This window comes from Schistocerca serialis, chromosome 1, assembly GCF_023864345.2.
Source record: "Schistocerca serialis cubense isolate TAMUIC-IGC-003099 chromosome 1, iqSchSeri2.2, whole genome shotgun sequence".
Lineage (NCBI taxonomy): Eukaryota > Metazoa > Arthropoda > Insecta > Orthoptera > Acrididae > Schistocerca > Schistocerca serialis.
The window spans coordinates 843493925-843511760 of NC_064638.1; the positions used below are offsets into that span (position 1 = coordinate 843493925).

At 37.5% G+C, this 17836-nt stretch overlaps 1 protein-coding gene across 2 annotated transcripts in view; it reads left to right on the forward strand.

Moving 5' to 3' along the window:
* The first annotated feature begins 275 nt into the window (after window positions 1-275).
* The window catches only part of LOC126485042 (39S ribosomal protein L16, mitochondrial), a 30999-nt gene continuing 13438 nt past the window's right edge, over window positions 276-17836 (forward strand). The window contains exons 1-5 of one of the 2 annotated variants that reach the window (XM_050108647.1): window positions 276-433; window positions 539-610; window positions 9055-9212; window positions 9309-9440; window positions 9544-9654. In XM_050108647.1, coding sequence (XP_049964604.1) covers window positions 400-433; window positions 539-610; window positions 9055-9212; window positions 9309-9440; window positions 9544-9654 — 507 coding nt within the window. In that variant the 5' untranslated portion in view covers window positions 276-399. Of the gene's footprint in view, window positions 434-521; window positions 611-9054; window positions 9213-9308; window positions 9441-9543; window positions 9655-17836 lie in introns of both variants that reach the window. The other variant, XM_050108654.1, reaches the window with a different exon arrangement.

Genomic DNA, 17836 nt, shown 5'->3' on the forward strand with positions numbered 1-17836 from the left:
TTTATCTGTAGGCTGCAGAGCGATGTATTACGCTGCTGCCAGCCCGCACCCCTCTAGGGGAATCAAAATACAATAAAGAAAAAATAAATTGATTTACGGAGTGTAGATCTTGATGTAGAACTTAGCGGATAACAGCACTCAAACAGCAGCATCCCCTCACCAACGTCAGTGTTTCAACTTCATGCCTGAGGATAAATGACGCTTCGTTCCGTTCGGCGTGCGTGAAATTTTTGCACCTTTTATCGTGTGTATGTTGGCTGCTCTGGGGTTTAAGCACGTTTTTGTTTTGTGCTATGAAGTTGTTGTTATAGTGGTAGTGGTAGAGAATGTTGTGTGTTGATTAATATAACAGTTATTAAAAATAACATTTAATGTTCTGCGAACGCTAGAAGAAGCAAAATGATGCGATCGAACTTGGTTAAAATTTTAAACAGTATGTGCATTTTTTTCTGTAACACCCTATTGGGTGTAATTTGTATTTATCAAATGGGAAACCTAAATGAATATAACAGTTTTAATAGTTTCCTTTGTTTAACAGGCTCATTTTCAAAGATTTGCGCAGAACAGACAGCAGGCATGAAACATTTTCCTCCACCTCCAAAATACGATGGTAAGCAGGATATTGATTTTGTTTCTCTGTTGCTGTATGTGCGAGAGAGATTTTAAAGTTGTTAGGAGAATGTCGTTCATCGTACCCTCAACCCCCAATTAAGTTTTTCTTTCGTAAATGTCATCCTATTTTGCTCGAACTGTTAAAGTGTGTGTGATTCACACAAACTATAGGTATAAAGTGCAAATCACTATTATTTGGTAAAAATTACTTTCGTGTGAGAAAGAGATTCTCTCTTGTTTTGTTAACAACGGATGTTGAGTTACTGTTTATTTTTTGACTATCAACTCCGAGTAACAGTCATTCGTTCCTCCTGCTCACAGGTTATAATTATGCTTTTACTTGTGGAAGCTTGTACCACAGTTTTAATGGTTTCATCTCATTTTTGAGTGTGGACATTGAGAGGAACCTTTAGCTTTTCATTTTGATAAGGGACTGCTGTGAGTGAATTGGTAAATGTCATTTTGTGCATTCATGAGAATTAGAAAGCTGTTACATGTTCTGTTATCGTATGAAGACTTTAAAAGCTCTTGCCACTGAATATGTATGGTGCCATGATGTATTTTCCACGAGAATCTGTTTGGGTCTCGGACAAATGAGAGAACAGTTGAGGGAGGCAAGAAATGTTATGTTTATTGTGTTACACTTTAAAGAAAGCAAGAAATGATGTGGGACTACACAGCTCAGTAATTATTCAATTCTTGCTTATTTGATGGCATATACACACTTTCATCTAAGGTAATCTTAATTTAAACTGTTACTTTGGAAACATAATTAGGGATTAAAGGCTTGTTGATGGTGAGTCGTATTGGATTAAACAAGGATGAAACAGGAATGTTCCCAGCATTTCCTTTTCAAAGGTACCTGAGCAAGTTAGAGCTACAAGGGATAATCCAAATCTGATGCCTTGCTTTAGTACATGCATTTAAATGGAACAAGATATTATGCTTTAATAAAGTCATTCATTTCTCATTATTAATACCCAGACCGAAACTAACAGTGTGAAGGAAACTTCTTTCAGCTTTTAAATGAACATAATGTGAATGAATGAAGTAGAAGAAAAACATCTCAATTTCTGTGGCAACATGCGGATAAAATGAACATTGAACATGATTACTAAATTTCACAGTGCCACCTGTCACAGTAGTATTAACACACTCATTCTTCTGAAGTGTTAGTTCAGAGGCAGACCTATCAATATTATGAACTTGAGGATTTCTTTCTATGGATGTAGGGTTAAATCTCATTCTTGAGAGAAGAAACATGCTTTGAACTAACAAAGAACATACAATGAAAAGCAATGGACAGACATAACTATCACAATGTACTCAACAGAATAGTGAACTGTGGTATTTATTTCCACTTAAATTAAATTGATTTAATGCTGCATCCCATTCTGAGTAGTTTCTGTAAGTCACATTCAATAAAGAGCAGCCCTCTTTCGTTTGCCATGATGAAAATGTACATTCTCTAACTTTAAGTGCAGTGCACTGCCATAGTGTCTGGTGCTTCCTACATGATTCTCTCTCCCCCCCCCCCTCCCCCTCTCTCTCTCTCTCTCTCTCTCTCTCTCTCTCTCTCTCTGCCACAACCACTGCTCTGCTTACTGCTTAACACAATACCCAAATCAAAATACAGAAAAATTAACTGCATTCAAAACAAAAAACCTGAGCCATCAGGAAACAAAACTAAATAATTCCTCAACTTACCCTAACTGCCACCAAAACATGCCCCATCCCCCACAAACCAAATCATGAACATCCCCGCCCCTACCCGACCTACTCAGTTCACAACCCTCGGCCTGTTCGTTTTCCCCACTGCCCTCAGAAAACAACGAATTGCACAAGAATCATAAGGGACAATCTTTCACCTGCAGTATTTGTCCAAGGACGACTGCAGGGTGGAAGAGTACCTTTTCCCAATCTCTATAACTGATTTAATAAGCCCCCAAAACCCCTCTATTGCATTGGAACATGCCCCAGTACTGTAATCTTTAAACTCAGCATTGTGATTGACAGCAGAATTATCATATCCCAGTTTGACAAACCCTTATATGATGAAAAACCATCAGAAACTACAGTAGTCCTCTCCTCAATGTATTCTTCAATCAAGCCCACTAAAACCCTTTAAGTTCTGTTCTGAAGCACCCTGAAAACATCATCTGAAACCCCCACCTGATATAACATCTCCTCATAACCACAAAGCTGCATGAGGAACACCCCTCCTGTACTTTCCTTTTCCTGAACTATGACATTATTTCCAGCGCTTCTCCCCCCCCCCCCCCTTTCCCAAATTTTCCTCTGTATTTAACAAATTCAGATAACACTTCTCTACAATATGGATATCAATCTAAAACATATAAAGCACTCACTCCAGTCTCATGTGCACAGAAAGAAATGAAAGAACGATAATAATAAGTAATTAAAACAATCTCTTGGATGGCCAACCTAAATTTCTCAGTCTGATCTCTCTATGTATGGATTGCCATACGTTATCATAGCAACACCATCACATATAAAGGTTCCTGGTCCAAACAGCAGGATCTTTGGCCAACTCCATATGTACCACAGTCAAGCTAAAAGCATACAGAAACTTGGTTGTGTACATCATATCATCCTCCAAGGTAATCAGTGACAAATGACTAGTAAGCTTCTGCATCATTTCGGACCATAAGAAACACACGGCACTAATAGTATCTAACACGAAAGCATAACCCCTGCTATACAATATCAATGTAACTCCTTAGCAAAGCGGCACACACTGCTGTTGTCAGTAATAATTATTTCCTTTATGAGAGCATTGTTGATTGAAATGAGTAGTTGAATTGTGTCAAGTAACTATTAAGGCTGTTGAATGCTAATAATTATTACTGAGAAATTAAGGCAACTGCTACCTCGCATATGAAAAACGTGCTCTTTGTCTGTGTAAGGTCACACATGACTAGTATTGCTTGGCTATATTTGCTAATTGACTCTAGTATCTAAACATTTATTCTAATCATGAGGGCAATGTTATACCCAGCTTGTGCACAATATTCCCTAAAAGTCTACCATTGCCGATGTGTACATTGCTGCCTCAAAATGTATCTGCCACCTGAATCAGCACAGGTTTACAGAACTTTAATTTCAACTTCATTTCTTTCACATGTGATCTACATAATAGAGGTTGGGTGGTACTACTCCATAAATATTTAAGCTTGTCTACATGACTTGTGGATTGTCAGTTCATAGAACAGTTTCCTTACAATTTCCCTGATATACTGGCACACTGTGTATGCTCTGTATAGTGATTTGTGGAGTACAAAGGGAGAGAACTGGATATCAGACACCGTACCAACTGTTTTAATAATTAAGTTCCACATGCCACTACTATGGTGGGTTAGAATAAGTATTGCATATTGCTTTATTGTCATTATTAGACATGTCAGCTGTAGCTGTAAGAAAAAAATAAATAAAGAAGATAAACATAATTCCACTTGATAAATGCAAACAAACAAAATGAAGCCATACAAATGATTCTACTGAAAATATTACAGTTTCTTCTCACTGTCATCTTGCATATCACATTTTTTATGAACCCATTGACCTTCCTTATAAATGTAGACTCTTTTGAATATTGTTAGGCATACTCGTTACCAGGTTGCCCAGATAAGTATAAGCCTGTTGGATATTGTCCCATTCATTCACAGCAGCCCCTTTGATGCCCTATAAGGTTTCTGGTGGAGCAGGTCGAATGACAGTTGCTTGTTTTAGTATGGGCCGTGCATTCTCTGTGCAATTGATATCTGAAGTCATTCCATTTGACTGGTTGATATGTAAGCCATTCTGTTTGACTGATTCTTTGCTCCACTAGAAGGTGCTCACAAGATTGTGACGTTGGGGGTGTGCATTGTAGTCTTATCAGTGTGATTCCTACTTGAGTATGTTCAGCAAATGGAGCCTCAATGCATGCAAGGGTGTCATTCTGATGTTTTACAGAAGTCATCATCCTATGTATTGACACAAGAGGTGTCCTGCAGCCATACATGATTCCACCCCACAACATGTACCTTGATAAGGGTGACACGGTCTGTGATACATTTAGGATGTAAAAATTGTCCTCGTTGCCTCCCAACACAAATACCAGTATTAATGTGGGTCTCATCAGAGAGTGTCGTCCCACTGCTGCCAAGTCCAAAAACGTGGTTTCTTGCTCATGTGAGCCACGTTAGTGCAGGAGCCTTGAGAGGTCTCCTGGCATGTAATCCCTGCTCATTAAGCTTACTATGTATACTTTCTGTTGACACCTGCACTCCTGTGACTACTTGCAACTACTGCCATAGACATATACTATTGTGTACTGCTGTTATACACAGATATTGGTCCTGCACGCCTGTTTTGTTTCTCCTTGGCTACTTATCTGATGATCCTCAACTAATCCTGTTGCTAAAAACTTGTTCCAAATTCAAGAAACATCACTTTGACTCACAGTGACATTCGCTGCAATGTCCAAATGTCTCATTCCATGCTTCATCAGAGTGACTTATATGGAGTTTCTGATTGTACATTATTGTTGTCCAGACCATCCTGAATCAACACAGTATCAATATTACAATATTTACAGGTGGCATGGTGGCCATAGACTGCACATACTGCCCCCTCATGGGCTGTTTCCACTAGAATTACATTACAAACAAATCATTGTAGTGACGTCATAATGAAGTTCTAGGTCACAACATTCAGAATTAAAGTTTCAGCAATATGCAACCTTTATTTTGATCGCTGTACAATAATGCATGTCTGAGAGCTGAAGTTTGAGGTGCCAATCCTGTTACATATTAGCCAGTCACATTACAGCACAGTAAAAATAAGTAGTGCTTATAATTGTGCATGTAATTGAACATCTTCCACTACCTTGACATTAAGCTTGATGGATACTCCCTGGGGTGAAGGGGAAGGGAGGCAGTTGAACTCTGTGACTGTTCCGTTATTGAGTATAATCTATACACTGCAATGTTTGATCCCTGAGATTACAGACCTGGAAAAGGCAATTAATGTTATAGTATAATGCGGAGTAAGGTACATAATATTAGCAAGTTAAGTTTGAGATGCAAGTGTAGTGTCATGGTGTCATAGCGATATGGGAAACAGAGCTGCCCAAACGAACTGCTTGATAAAATCACATTGTACGTGCTTTTGGGTTTTTTATGTTTGGTCTATAGAAAGTACAAGATAAACAAAATGGAAAGCATACAGTGCGTAGCGTCTTCATGCTTCATATTTTCTTCAGAGGCCTTAGGTATCAAGGGCCATTTGCATATTGTGAGAATGGGAGTCTGTAAAGTGACCAGTAAATTTCTTATTTTGTGCCACTTCTCTGAAGTAGCTCCATTAATGTTCTGATGGTTACCTCTGGTTCTTGTCCCAGGCTGGGACTGGTTTTCTCAGACACTTCTTTTTGTGATCACCTTTTTTTTTTGATGAAAGATGCGGCCAGCTAGAAAGAACAATTCTGTTCTCTTTTGCATGCTATTGCTGAAGTGTTTATTGGAGCCTGATGTTACTGATTATTGATATAGTTGTCTTACTGAGGTGATTATATATTCTACATAGTTTATATATATTGTGCTGTACAAAGTCAACAAACTATTCTGTGAAGAATTCGAAGCCCAGCTCCACACTGTCCAGAAGCATGGCTACTGTGATGATTTGAGGATATTTTTGGAATCAGAATAGATTTCTTGCATGTTGTGTGCATGCATGGAACAATAGTTCACTGAGGAAAATAATAGTTCAATGGAAAATATTATGTTTTTCAAGTTGAGATTGACATGATGTTCAGTAGAGACATTGTTCATCCCAGAGCATCTCCTTCATGGTGACATATTTGGCTTGTTGCTCAGCCTTCTGAAATCAGCAGTGAATCTTTGCTATTGACCTGGGAAGTGCAGTTTCCTTTGCGTTGGAGTGTGAAAACAGATGGTATGGGCACTACTTCATTGTCCTTGGCGGGTATTGTAACATGCGAAAGGCTTGTTTTCCAAGCGTACCGAAGACTTCAGTTTCTTGATATCTGTCTGTTTACCGTGATGGATCGTAGTCAGGAGCAACAAATCATGTTGTCGTCTTCAGTGCAGTCATATTACCTTCCACTGCAATAGGAACAATGCAGTTATGGGTTGCCTGTTGGTTGTAAGGTACAGTTTGTTGATAAAATGGCTGGGCATGTTGCAGATGTCAGACAGTGAGTTGTGTACTGTCATTGGCTATTGGGGAGCAACAACTGAGGGTTAAGGACAGCAGTACCAGGTTTTTTGGTTAATGTAGGCTACCATGTAATGCAGTGATGGCTCATGGCTGAGAAGTTAGGTGAAGAGACAGCAGGAAAGGAAAATATACCTATATTTACACAAGCTTTTCTTAATAATTGAACTTGTGCAACAAATCAATTCTTTGGTCCTTTAAGGCTGCAAAATTGTTGATGATATCTTCCTAGAATGGCTGTGTTTTTATTAACTGTGCTAGAAGTTTTTTCTGAATTGAAATATTCTCTAAGAAGAAAGTCTCTTTTCCGCAGTTGCATTTACTCAGGTAAGTTTTTATGCTTCAGGTAAGAAAAGCTTCATTTCACAGTTGCTGTAGAGAAGAGATGGACAGAATAAAGGAGAACAGTATAAGTATCTGAAAAATGTCCTATTCTCATTAAGCATTTCTAATGTCTTTCCAATGGATATATTCCTGCACGTCTCATGGGGAAACAGAATATGGAGTTTTGCTTCTTGAGTGTTGTATCTTGGAGAATACAACCCCAAAGAAATTTTGCATGTTTTCAAGTGCACAAGAAGGAAAACATGCACTTTTCTTCAGACATTGTGGTATTGGCAAAGCAAACAAAACCTCTAATTCATTCCCATCAAAATGTGATCCAAAGTTTTGGAATAAAAGGCTTGATAGAATGTGAAAAGGGTGTTTGTAATAAGATACACCCTGGATTATACGCAGAATTCATATTTGAAACATACACCACTAAATGCACTTCAGATGGAAGCATGCTCCATGCATGCAACCTTCACTGCTTTATAGCCTGCTGTTTTGAACTGAGTAGCCGACAATAAAAGCTCCATATCTACTTCACTGCATGCCCCTTTCACAGGCAAACTCGAGCATGTGATGTCATGGTTGCTGTAGCAACCATATAGCTATGCTTGGCCTGTGGTTGCACCAATGAGCTTGAGCTGTGGGAAAGGGGGAAGCCACTTTGCCTGGGTAAAATCGTGCGCTTGCTGCTACAAGACAGTTCTGTGGAGTACCAAACAAAACAGGGAAATACATTTGGAGTAAAAACCAGCATATGTGGTAAGATAAATAAACTTTTATAAAAATATTGGTGAAGTGCTACTTCACCTACTACTCTTAAAACCTCTGATGTAATGCATTGAGCTTTATGTTCTGTTATGAAGGTGTTTGTCAGTTTCTGAACTAGTGACAGTGGTAGAGGCCCATGTTATAACATTATTAATGTGACTGCTACTTAAAAGTTTTCTTTCAGTATGTGTTATTATTATTATAATTATTGTTATTGTTATTATACAGTGATATGCAAAATAAGAGTTCCCTTGTTAACAATAACTTTTCTTCCTGTAGCTTATAGAAATCGAGCTCTTACCAGAGCCATCCCACCTGGTAAGACAATATATTGTTACCCCTGATTTGCAAGGTTGTCAGTTATATTTGTAACAGAAGTAGCTTCTCCTTGATCTCATACCAAAACGTTATCACTTAAACTGTGGGAAGTTGACTGCGTATTGCGTAATCAGTAAAAGTTACATGTGCCAGTGTTAATATGATCAGCTACGTGAAAGATAATGTTAAGCCCAGTGGCCCTCGTCATCATTCGTAATGTTTTTTTTTTTTTTTATCTTACTCTCAGCAAGGATATTGCCACAGTTTTGTGAAATTTAATTTTTGTATCTTTTCAGGTTTTGTAGTTAGGCTAGATGTTATTTTTCACATATTGCTTTAAATTTGTGCAGCTTTTCATCAATATGATCATCATAATCATAACTTATCTCACAGCCCAGATGTTTAAAACACTCAGTGGCACTGTTAGTGCTATTTTATAGTAGTAGACTATGTGCCCCTACTTCCCCTCCCCCCCCTCCCCCCCACCTCCCCTCTCTTTCTCCCCTAATGTCTATATACACACATCAAAGTTATATACATTCAATAGATGCACATAAGAGACAATACTCATGGTATAATTATGTAGGTCAAGTGCTAGTGTACACAAAGAAATAAAACATTTCAAATTAGGAAACTGAACCTCATACTCAGGATCTCCCAGCTTACAGTGCCAAAATACTTGACCTGTATGACCTTTTATTTTTATATAAGGAAAAAATCTTAATTTTCTGTGTTGTACTTTTTCAACACCATTGAGCAGTATCAGTTTTTATTTTTTTCCAGACATCGAGTTTCCTGAAAGAGCAAGGTTGCGGTTCATGGATAAAGTTCCTCAGTATCCACCAAGTGTTCGACCACCAAAAATGATGAAACGACTGCTTCTTATGCGGGGTCCAGAACTTGTGCATAATGAACTTCTTCATAGGCAGTATGGGATTATAGTAAGTCTCTTAAAGTTCATAAGTTGAAATTTGAAACTACGTTCTGACTTTTATTACTTGTGGAAGCCCTGTTTCAGTGCTTCATTTTGTGGCTAGGCTACAGGAGGTGGCCGTCTGAAATGGGGTCACTTTGAAATGATACGTCTAGGAATTCTGCGGAAGATGGATGATTCAAGAATGTTTGCCATATGGAGGATTGATGCCCCATGGCAGTCTGTTACGAAAAAGGTATGCTTCCCATTTTTTGCACGTTTTTAGGCTTCTTCCCATTTTTTTGCACATTTTTAGGCTTATCATTTGGATTTTGCATAACCATTTTAATCCATTGCAGGGTCAAGGACAACGAATGGGAGGTGGGAAAGGTCCAATAGATCATTACGTGACACCTGTGAAAGCAGGACGTGTGATTGTTGAAGTTGGAGGAAAGTGTGAATTTGCGGAAGTAAGTTAGCCATTTTTTATGTACACAAATATCAGCAGAATTAATTACTGTACTGTGTTTAATGTAATAAGGTACATATTTGATAGCTTCTACTAAAGTATTAGCAGTTGTGATGGTGTCTGAACTGCCAAGAAGTGTAGCAGAGGCTGAGTCAGAAGCTTTGAGAATAGCAATTGTGTCACCTCATATGTTACACAGAGAATAATTGTGTGTGCCTCACAGTTATCTGCGGGGAAAAGAAACTAAAAACTGGTGCATTCACAAAATGTATTTGGATGAAAGAAAAGTGTTTGTTTCAGCCCATGTACGTATGAAATGGCAGTATAAGGAAAGTTTAAAAATTAAGTTACAAGTTATTATGGGAGGCCAGGTAATTTTATTGAATGCTGTACTACACTTCCAAATGATGCAAATGCAACACTATCAACAAAGTCATTATGTTTCTGTAAGTTGCTAAAACATTATACCAATTGCTCCATTCCTTGATGATAGAAATTCACTCCTTGATCACAGACTCATTTGAGAACGTCACCCGACTTCATTTTTATTTTATTTATTTTTTTTTTTCAGTTGTAAGTATAGTAATTTCTTCCAAAAGAAATGGATTCAACTACATTTCGATCTCCAAAATCCAATAAGTAGTTTTGAGGAAATAGCAATATGTAGAACCTGGTATTTCTTTTTAGTATCAAACCAATTTCTGTCTTGCGTGAAAGTTTGAAACTTTGTGCACAAATAAGAAAATACGTCATTTTGGATGAATCATGGATTTTAATTATGTATGAGGCTGACTGCAAAGCATGTTTGTGATAATATTTAGGAGTAACAATTTTAGCTCATGCTATTAATATACCGGAGACTGAGCGGATTTCCCATAATATGTTTACATTGATCCTGCTGATGGCATGGCGCACCAGTGAGAACACTAAATTTGAATACTGAGATTACCAGTAAGTGTTCACATATATTATTTATTGATTAACAGTTATTTCATTCTCAGTAGCCCACATAACTTATTAACTGATAGCTGTGCCAGCCCTTCAATAGGAAACCAGAGGAGATGCACACTCCTACTACATACTGACATAGCCATAGCCTAGGAAGTTCTTTGGGCTATTTGGAACGATGTAATTGTTAACAGCTGCTTAGCCGATAAAAATATGTGTGAGCAAGAAATGTTAACATCAGTTTTTGAAAATGAAATTCTCCAAACAGCCATGCAATTGAGAAGTTATTTTATTTTCATGACCAGTTTCGGCAATTCATTATGCTGTCTTCACCTCGCGTATGCAACTCTAAAAAAATAATCGATATTGGCATAATGGGGCCATTTGTTTCTGGATGCCGTGAATTCTCACATGCTTCCTTTGAAAACTTGACTGCAACTCCAATAATAGTTGCTCTCAAGTCTTCAAAGGAGGCACTGCACAACTGTTTGATGAATTTCATGTTAAATATTTGACCAGCGACTGTCCCATGTCCACAATGGATCAACATGATTAACATCAGTAGTCCCACATAATAGTTCCCTAATACATTCAGTGTATTTGCTACTGACTATCCTTCAAGTGTCCTCATATGGGAATTCTATAAATTGTGAAATGTGTTTTACTATATATTAGTTCCAAATCACTTTGGAGACAAATTCTGTAAACTTTAAATGTACGCCACAGCTTCTACCTGTTGAGAAAGGATAGGATTGTGGCTTGAATTGAAGCACACATGTTCCAATGACAGGAATTTTGCTCATTATTTCGCTCTGACTTGGTCCTGTTACTTTATTAGAACAGGAAATAGTTGTAAATTATTAAAGGAATTGCTGCTTAGTTTGTTACTAATGTCTATTGGAATAGGCAAGTCTGCTTCCAATACATAATTTATAATGATTGGATCACAGATATGTGGCACTTGTCAATAAATTTTAGAGAATATTGCTTAAGTCTACATTCAGTGTATTTCTTTTTTTCCTCTCCAGAGATTCTCATAGCATCTCTGCTACGTATGATGTGGACTACTACTATTCTATCATCCACTGTCTTCTGTTCTTGTGTTTCATTCCTACAGATTTGCATCTCTATAACTAATTATCTAGGATGCAGCTCCCAGAATTTTACATTTGTGCATTATCATTTAAGTTTTCCAGGGATATATCAAATACCCTTTACATCAGCCTCATGGAAAATTTAAAACAACAGGTAGAGTGGGGGTGGGGAATAAAAAACACACTGTCTGTGCTAGCATATGTCACAAAGTGGTTTTCCCAATGTCAGCTATTGAAAATGATCAACATATACGTAACTCTGCATCTATAAATGCTAACACAGTAAGTTGTCCCTTACTGGAAATTGCATATGGAGGACTATGTTGGATGAGCTGTTGAAGTAAATCCTGCAGTTTGTGCTTCCTATTTGATTGCTTGTTTGAGAAGAAGCCCCCTTATCTCTTCTGAGGCTGTCGTGTTGTCTCCATTGGAATTCTTCTCCGTTAGATTGCGCTTTCTAGTTACAATTTGTAACAGTGAAATTTAGTGTGGCGGTTGGTATTACTACTATTGTTTCTGCAATAATGTCCAAAGTCATTACTTTAAGAAGAGGAATGCCATCTTATTTATTTATCAAAGTGAAATAAGGACTCACATCTGGTGATGTAACAAAATCAGTCCTGTGTGAGAGCCAAATGAAGTTCATAAACTAGTGTTAGGATCACAGTTATAATCATACAGCATTATTTCTAGCACTTGCGAGTAATGAACCTTGTTTCATTATCCTTTCGCCCTAGTCTTGTAAGGTTAAATTAACATTTCATGAAACGAAATAATCGTTTATATTACTTATATGGAAATAACTTGCCCATTCTGTCAAAAGTGAGTCGTTCATATCACCAGGTATGACTGATAACTGACTTGGACGTTCGTGTCACAGTGGCCAACCGATGACTGATCCAAGACTAAGAGTAATCTAATTTTTAATAAATGAAACTGTAATTATAAAGCATTAACATAGGCGAAGACTTCAGGATTGTTAAATTGATTTTTAATAAGTCAAACTTTAAAGCTTTAAAGCAGCTCATTGTAAGAGCTATACCACACTGTGGGTTCATTTGTCATGACCATCTGGAGTGAGTAACCTGTGTCTCTATCAGCGTACTTGGTGACAGCAGTGAATCGGCAAATACAATTCTATACATATAAAATATATGTACAGAGTGAACATTAATAAAACTTACAAACTGCAGGCATGGATTCCTGACTGGAAATGGAGGGGAAAAGATCCTGTTAACATTTGTCCGAAAATGGACAGTAAGCATGCAATGACAACGAATTGTTCCAAAACACAGTACAGAACTGAATCACATCCACATCACAACAGATGTTTGGTGTGGCCTCCATGGGATTGCAGCTAATAGGAGTAATAGTGGTTGTCATGCAGGATACACGTAATCGTACTTTGGGTCACACCATGTATACCATGTTGAGGGGCCACTTGCCTGAGCTTGTGCTAGGGTTTGTCTCAGTATCCTGTAGAACCTGGTTCTCCAAATCTGTTGTGCACACCATCCTCTGCATCCCTGCATGTTCGTCTGTCTGAAAGGATCCATGGTTGCGCACACACTAAAAAAGGGCTTGAAATGTTATATGACGTGGTTGGTGTCTGTCTGTAAGGGTACTTGTTTTGGTATAGCCTTCCTGACTCTCAATCACCTCCATCTGCTTGGCTGTACGCAGGCACAATCTTGGCTTGTTCCTGACATGAATACTGGACCATTTTCTTGCTTGCAGTATGCTGTCAGTCACACAGCCTGAGACACACAAGGGACAGGTGTCAAGTGGTCAGAGAACTGTCATTCATCAGTGTCATCTACTGTGGTAATAATGCATTTCGGACACATATTTGTAGGACCTTTTTTCCTTTATTTGTAGTCAGGAATCTGTCCCTGCAGTGTGTCGGTTTTGTTAATGTTCACCCCCCCCCCCCCCCCCCCCCACACACACACACACTCTGCAGTGTGGCATAAATGCCACAGACTGCTGACACATTTGAAACATTGGATATTCTAGTCAGTAAAGGCATTAGTATCTACACCTGCTGAGGTTGGGAAAAACAAAAAGAAAAACTATTTTGTTTGTTATGTGTGCTGCTCTCGAGACCATACTACAGTGAGAGATCTTGATCTGCACAGTTTTATGAATGTGCAGGACTTTTTTAATGCACGGCATTTGGAACTGTATCTTTGCACATGCTGAATTTTAATTGATTTTTATGCATAATCAGTAAATCATATAGTATCTCCTTAATGAGTTCGACATTTTAATTGTGAAACATTGGGGGGAAGTGACGTAATATGAGTACAAGTGGTCTCTTTATTCAAGACCACCTTGAGTATGTTAGGTCAGCCTGTTCTCAATAGGTTGAAAAATTTACCTCAAGGCAGAGGAATCTCATTGAAGATCAGTGGCAAGAGAGAGTAGAAGGCAAAGAGAACCCACCATGTTACAGAGGCTTAAGAATCTCTCAAGTTTTGTTACCAGGAATAAATAGTCAGAAGAAAAAAAGGGAATCGGAGCCCAGGGTCTGGTAGTGGAAGGAACTATGTGAGACTTCTCAGATCTTCAGCGAAATGCTAGGTGAAAAAAAGTGAGATAGGAAATTGAAATTGCAATATGGGATAAGAGAACACTACTGAAAACTGAAAAAATTTTTAAAAAAATCGGGAAAGAGGCTGATTAGATATGTTTGATGTACCAGAAACTAGACAGAAAAATAATATAAAAAAGGGAACACATCCTAATGTTCTCCAAAATTGTATTTATTCAGTCACAAACTGGTTTTTGGCTTCTTAGGCTGTCTTCAGGTGACAGCTGTATGTCTCAAACACACATAAAATGACGTGTGACTTACGAAGATATTATTTCCACAGAAGATGCAAAAAAGATATTTTTTGTCATACAGAAATAATTACATTCAGTATAAAAGGAAACAAAGTTTTTTTGTAGAGATACATTTAACAGCTGATGGAAAATAATTTGGACTTTGAAATTTTACTCTATGATTTGTAACAAATATAATTTAAAGGAGAGGGAAAAAATAAATTGAGTTTGATCATTTGATACTAAATTGGCATTCTGTCTTATGTTTGTTGATTTCCAGTACATCCAGCATGGTCATCTTTCCATTTTTTGTTACAGAATGTAATACTTCACATTCAGCATCATATTAGTGGTTGTCTGTTATTAGATTGTAGGCAGAGGTTGAATCTTTCTTAATCTCCAGCTTCTCTTGCGTTCAGATAACCTAATTGCCATAGATCTGCCTGAGTGACCAATATATACTTTCCCACAGTTGTGCGTATGATTTTATGTAAACCACTCTGTGCCAGGAGCTGCATGTCTTTATTACAGAATAAAAATTATGGTGCACTGTTGATATTATAAAATCCATATCTGTAGTTGCCAGACTTCAACTTTCTGCTGAGGTTATCTGATATTTGCCCATATGTGGGGTGATGCGTCTGTTTCCGTAACTACTGACTGGTTCCTATTGGCCTACATACAGAATGGTATAATATTAAATATACTAATATTGCTTTAATTTATGGCTACAGCTCTGCTTTGATTGGTAATATACTAAAAATGTGTAAAAGTACACCATTTCTGTATGCTGGCCAACAGGAACCATTCAGTAGTTGCAAAATCTGATTATCATCCCAGATACTGGCAAGATTTCAGATAACCCCTGTAAAAAGTAGAAGTCTCACAACTACAGAAGTACATTTTATAATACCAACAGTATATCAAAATTTTTATTGAGTAGTAAAGCCAAATTGCAAACCTTGGTACAGAGTGGTGCATATAAAATCACTTGCAAGCACTGTGGGAAAGTATCTATTGGTCAGTTAGGCAGAGCTGCTGCAATTAGGTTACCTGAATGTGAGAGAAGCCGGAGATTAAGAAAGAAAGAAAGACTTAACTTTCACCAAATGGCTAATAACAAAAAACCAGTCATTTTATGTAGTATGCAGTATTACATTCTGTAAAGAAAAGCTGAAAATGAACCTACTGGAAGTCAACAAATGTATGACACAGAATGTCATTTAGTATTAAATAATCAAACTTTATTTCCTTTTTCCCTCTTTTAAATTTAGGTTTAGTTACAAATAATAGACCGAAATAGTAAATTCTTAATTTTTTTCATCAGTTGGTAAATGTACTTGCACAAAAAACTTTTCCTTTTTTAATTAATGTAATTATTTATGAGTGATATATCTTCTGTGTAAATAATATTTGTGTAAGTCAAATATCATTTTATCACTGTTTGTGACATTCAGTTGTCTCGTAAAGATGGCCTAAGAAACCAAAAGCCGGTTCATGAGTGAATAAATGTTACTTATCAGAACATTAGGAAGTATTTCTTTTTCATATTATTATCATGTTCTGCCAAGCACTGATGGAAAATTCAAGTCATTAAATAGAAAAAAAGTGGGAGATATCATGTCAGATGACTTCAGAAATATTTCCTTGTGGGAAATATGTGTTTTGTATATTGTGGCACTGTGGCTCTGTAGTGAAGTGACAGACTACAAATCCAAAGGGCTTGGGTTTGATCTGTGATCAGTTGTAAGGTTTTTATCAGTCACTTATCAGTTCAGTCTCCTCTGGCAATGTTAATGTCAAAAAGGTTGATTGCTTTGTGGTTCTGATTCCACATTAAAATGACTAAGTCACTTCAAAGATCAGGGAAAGTCAAGGGCATAGCACTCCAATAGGACAATGCCTAGGAAAACACTGTGGTGTTCAAACCGATCTTCAGCTTTTGTGTCAGCTTTACATTATGTTCTTTCTTGTAAGAAGGTGAAGCCTCATCCATGAATTGCTGCCAGTATGATGCTACCAGTGTTCATGGTCAGCATATGCTTAGTTTTTTCCAGAAGTACAGTTACTGGTGAGCTACATTTTGAGAAGAGGACGTGGATGCAAGGAAATTGACTGCAAAAATTTTATTGATTTTGATGTGAATTATTTTCCTTTGAACCATTATGCAATAATGATACTGTTTTGAGGAGTTTTAGTGGATAAAGTTTGTCAGTGCTTTCCATGCAGTGCATATTGTTATATGAAGATATTTCTGATGATGAAGACATGTATCTTGAAAACACACAAAAGAAAGTGTCTTTGTGTTGTGAGTAGTTTCACCTACATTTTAGTTTTCAAGCCAGTCAAGGGTAAAAAAGAAAATCAACCAGTGTCTGTTGTTAAAGATATAATAGACCAACAATATAGTTAATACCTTCCATGTTAATAACAGACTATTTCTGATAAAACTAGACATTTCTCCAGAATTCAGACAAAAAGAAAGTGTTCAGAAGATGGAGGATCATATTACATGTGTGATCCACCAAGCTGCTGAAAAATCGATATCAAAGTCTGGCAACCATCTAAGAAGACAACCTGCTCTGTGTGCAATAAAAAATACAACTTGAGAATCAGTTCCAGGTGTGAAGCTCTGTGGAAATTCAAATGTAATCCAACAGCAGATCAGCTTGGCAACTTCAGGACTGTGAGATTGAAAGTGTGGTAAGTGGTTAAATAAAGGAAGAGAAACTTCTGGAAGGAATTAGTGAATTCCAATTATCGATCCACATTGACCATGCAAGTTTCAGAGCCAATAAGAAGAATTACAGGCAAGGGCAATACACATCCTCTTCGGCCACATTGTGGATAGATTCTTTGTGGACTCATCTTGAGATTCGGCTCAAACTATGGCTTAACACTTTTTTAATATCACCCCATCAATCAGACAAACTCTTGAGTTCATGGCATTCCACAAAACTGAAGAGATCAGGTGAAGTTCCTTCTCATATATGAGGAAACTTACAACAATACATACTCCATGTGAGAAATGGAATCATATCTGTCTGCAGCAAGAGAAACTGCCTCAGGCTTGGATCTGATTCATTATAGCGTGTTGTGATATCTGTCGGGAGACAAAGACAAATGCGTATCTAGTTTCAATAAGAACTGGTTTGATGGACCAACATGGAGAGGAGGAATATTAAATCCTTTGTATAAATCATGCAAGAATCAGATCATTGCTAACAGTTACCAGATTAGATCTTATCAACTGTATGGGAAGACTCTATAGCAAATGGTGCACTATTTTGTGTGGTTCCTCAAATTCAAAATCTG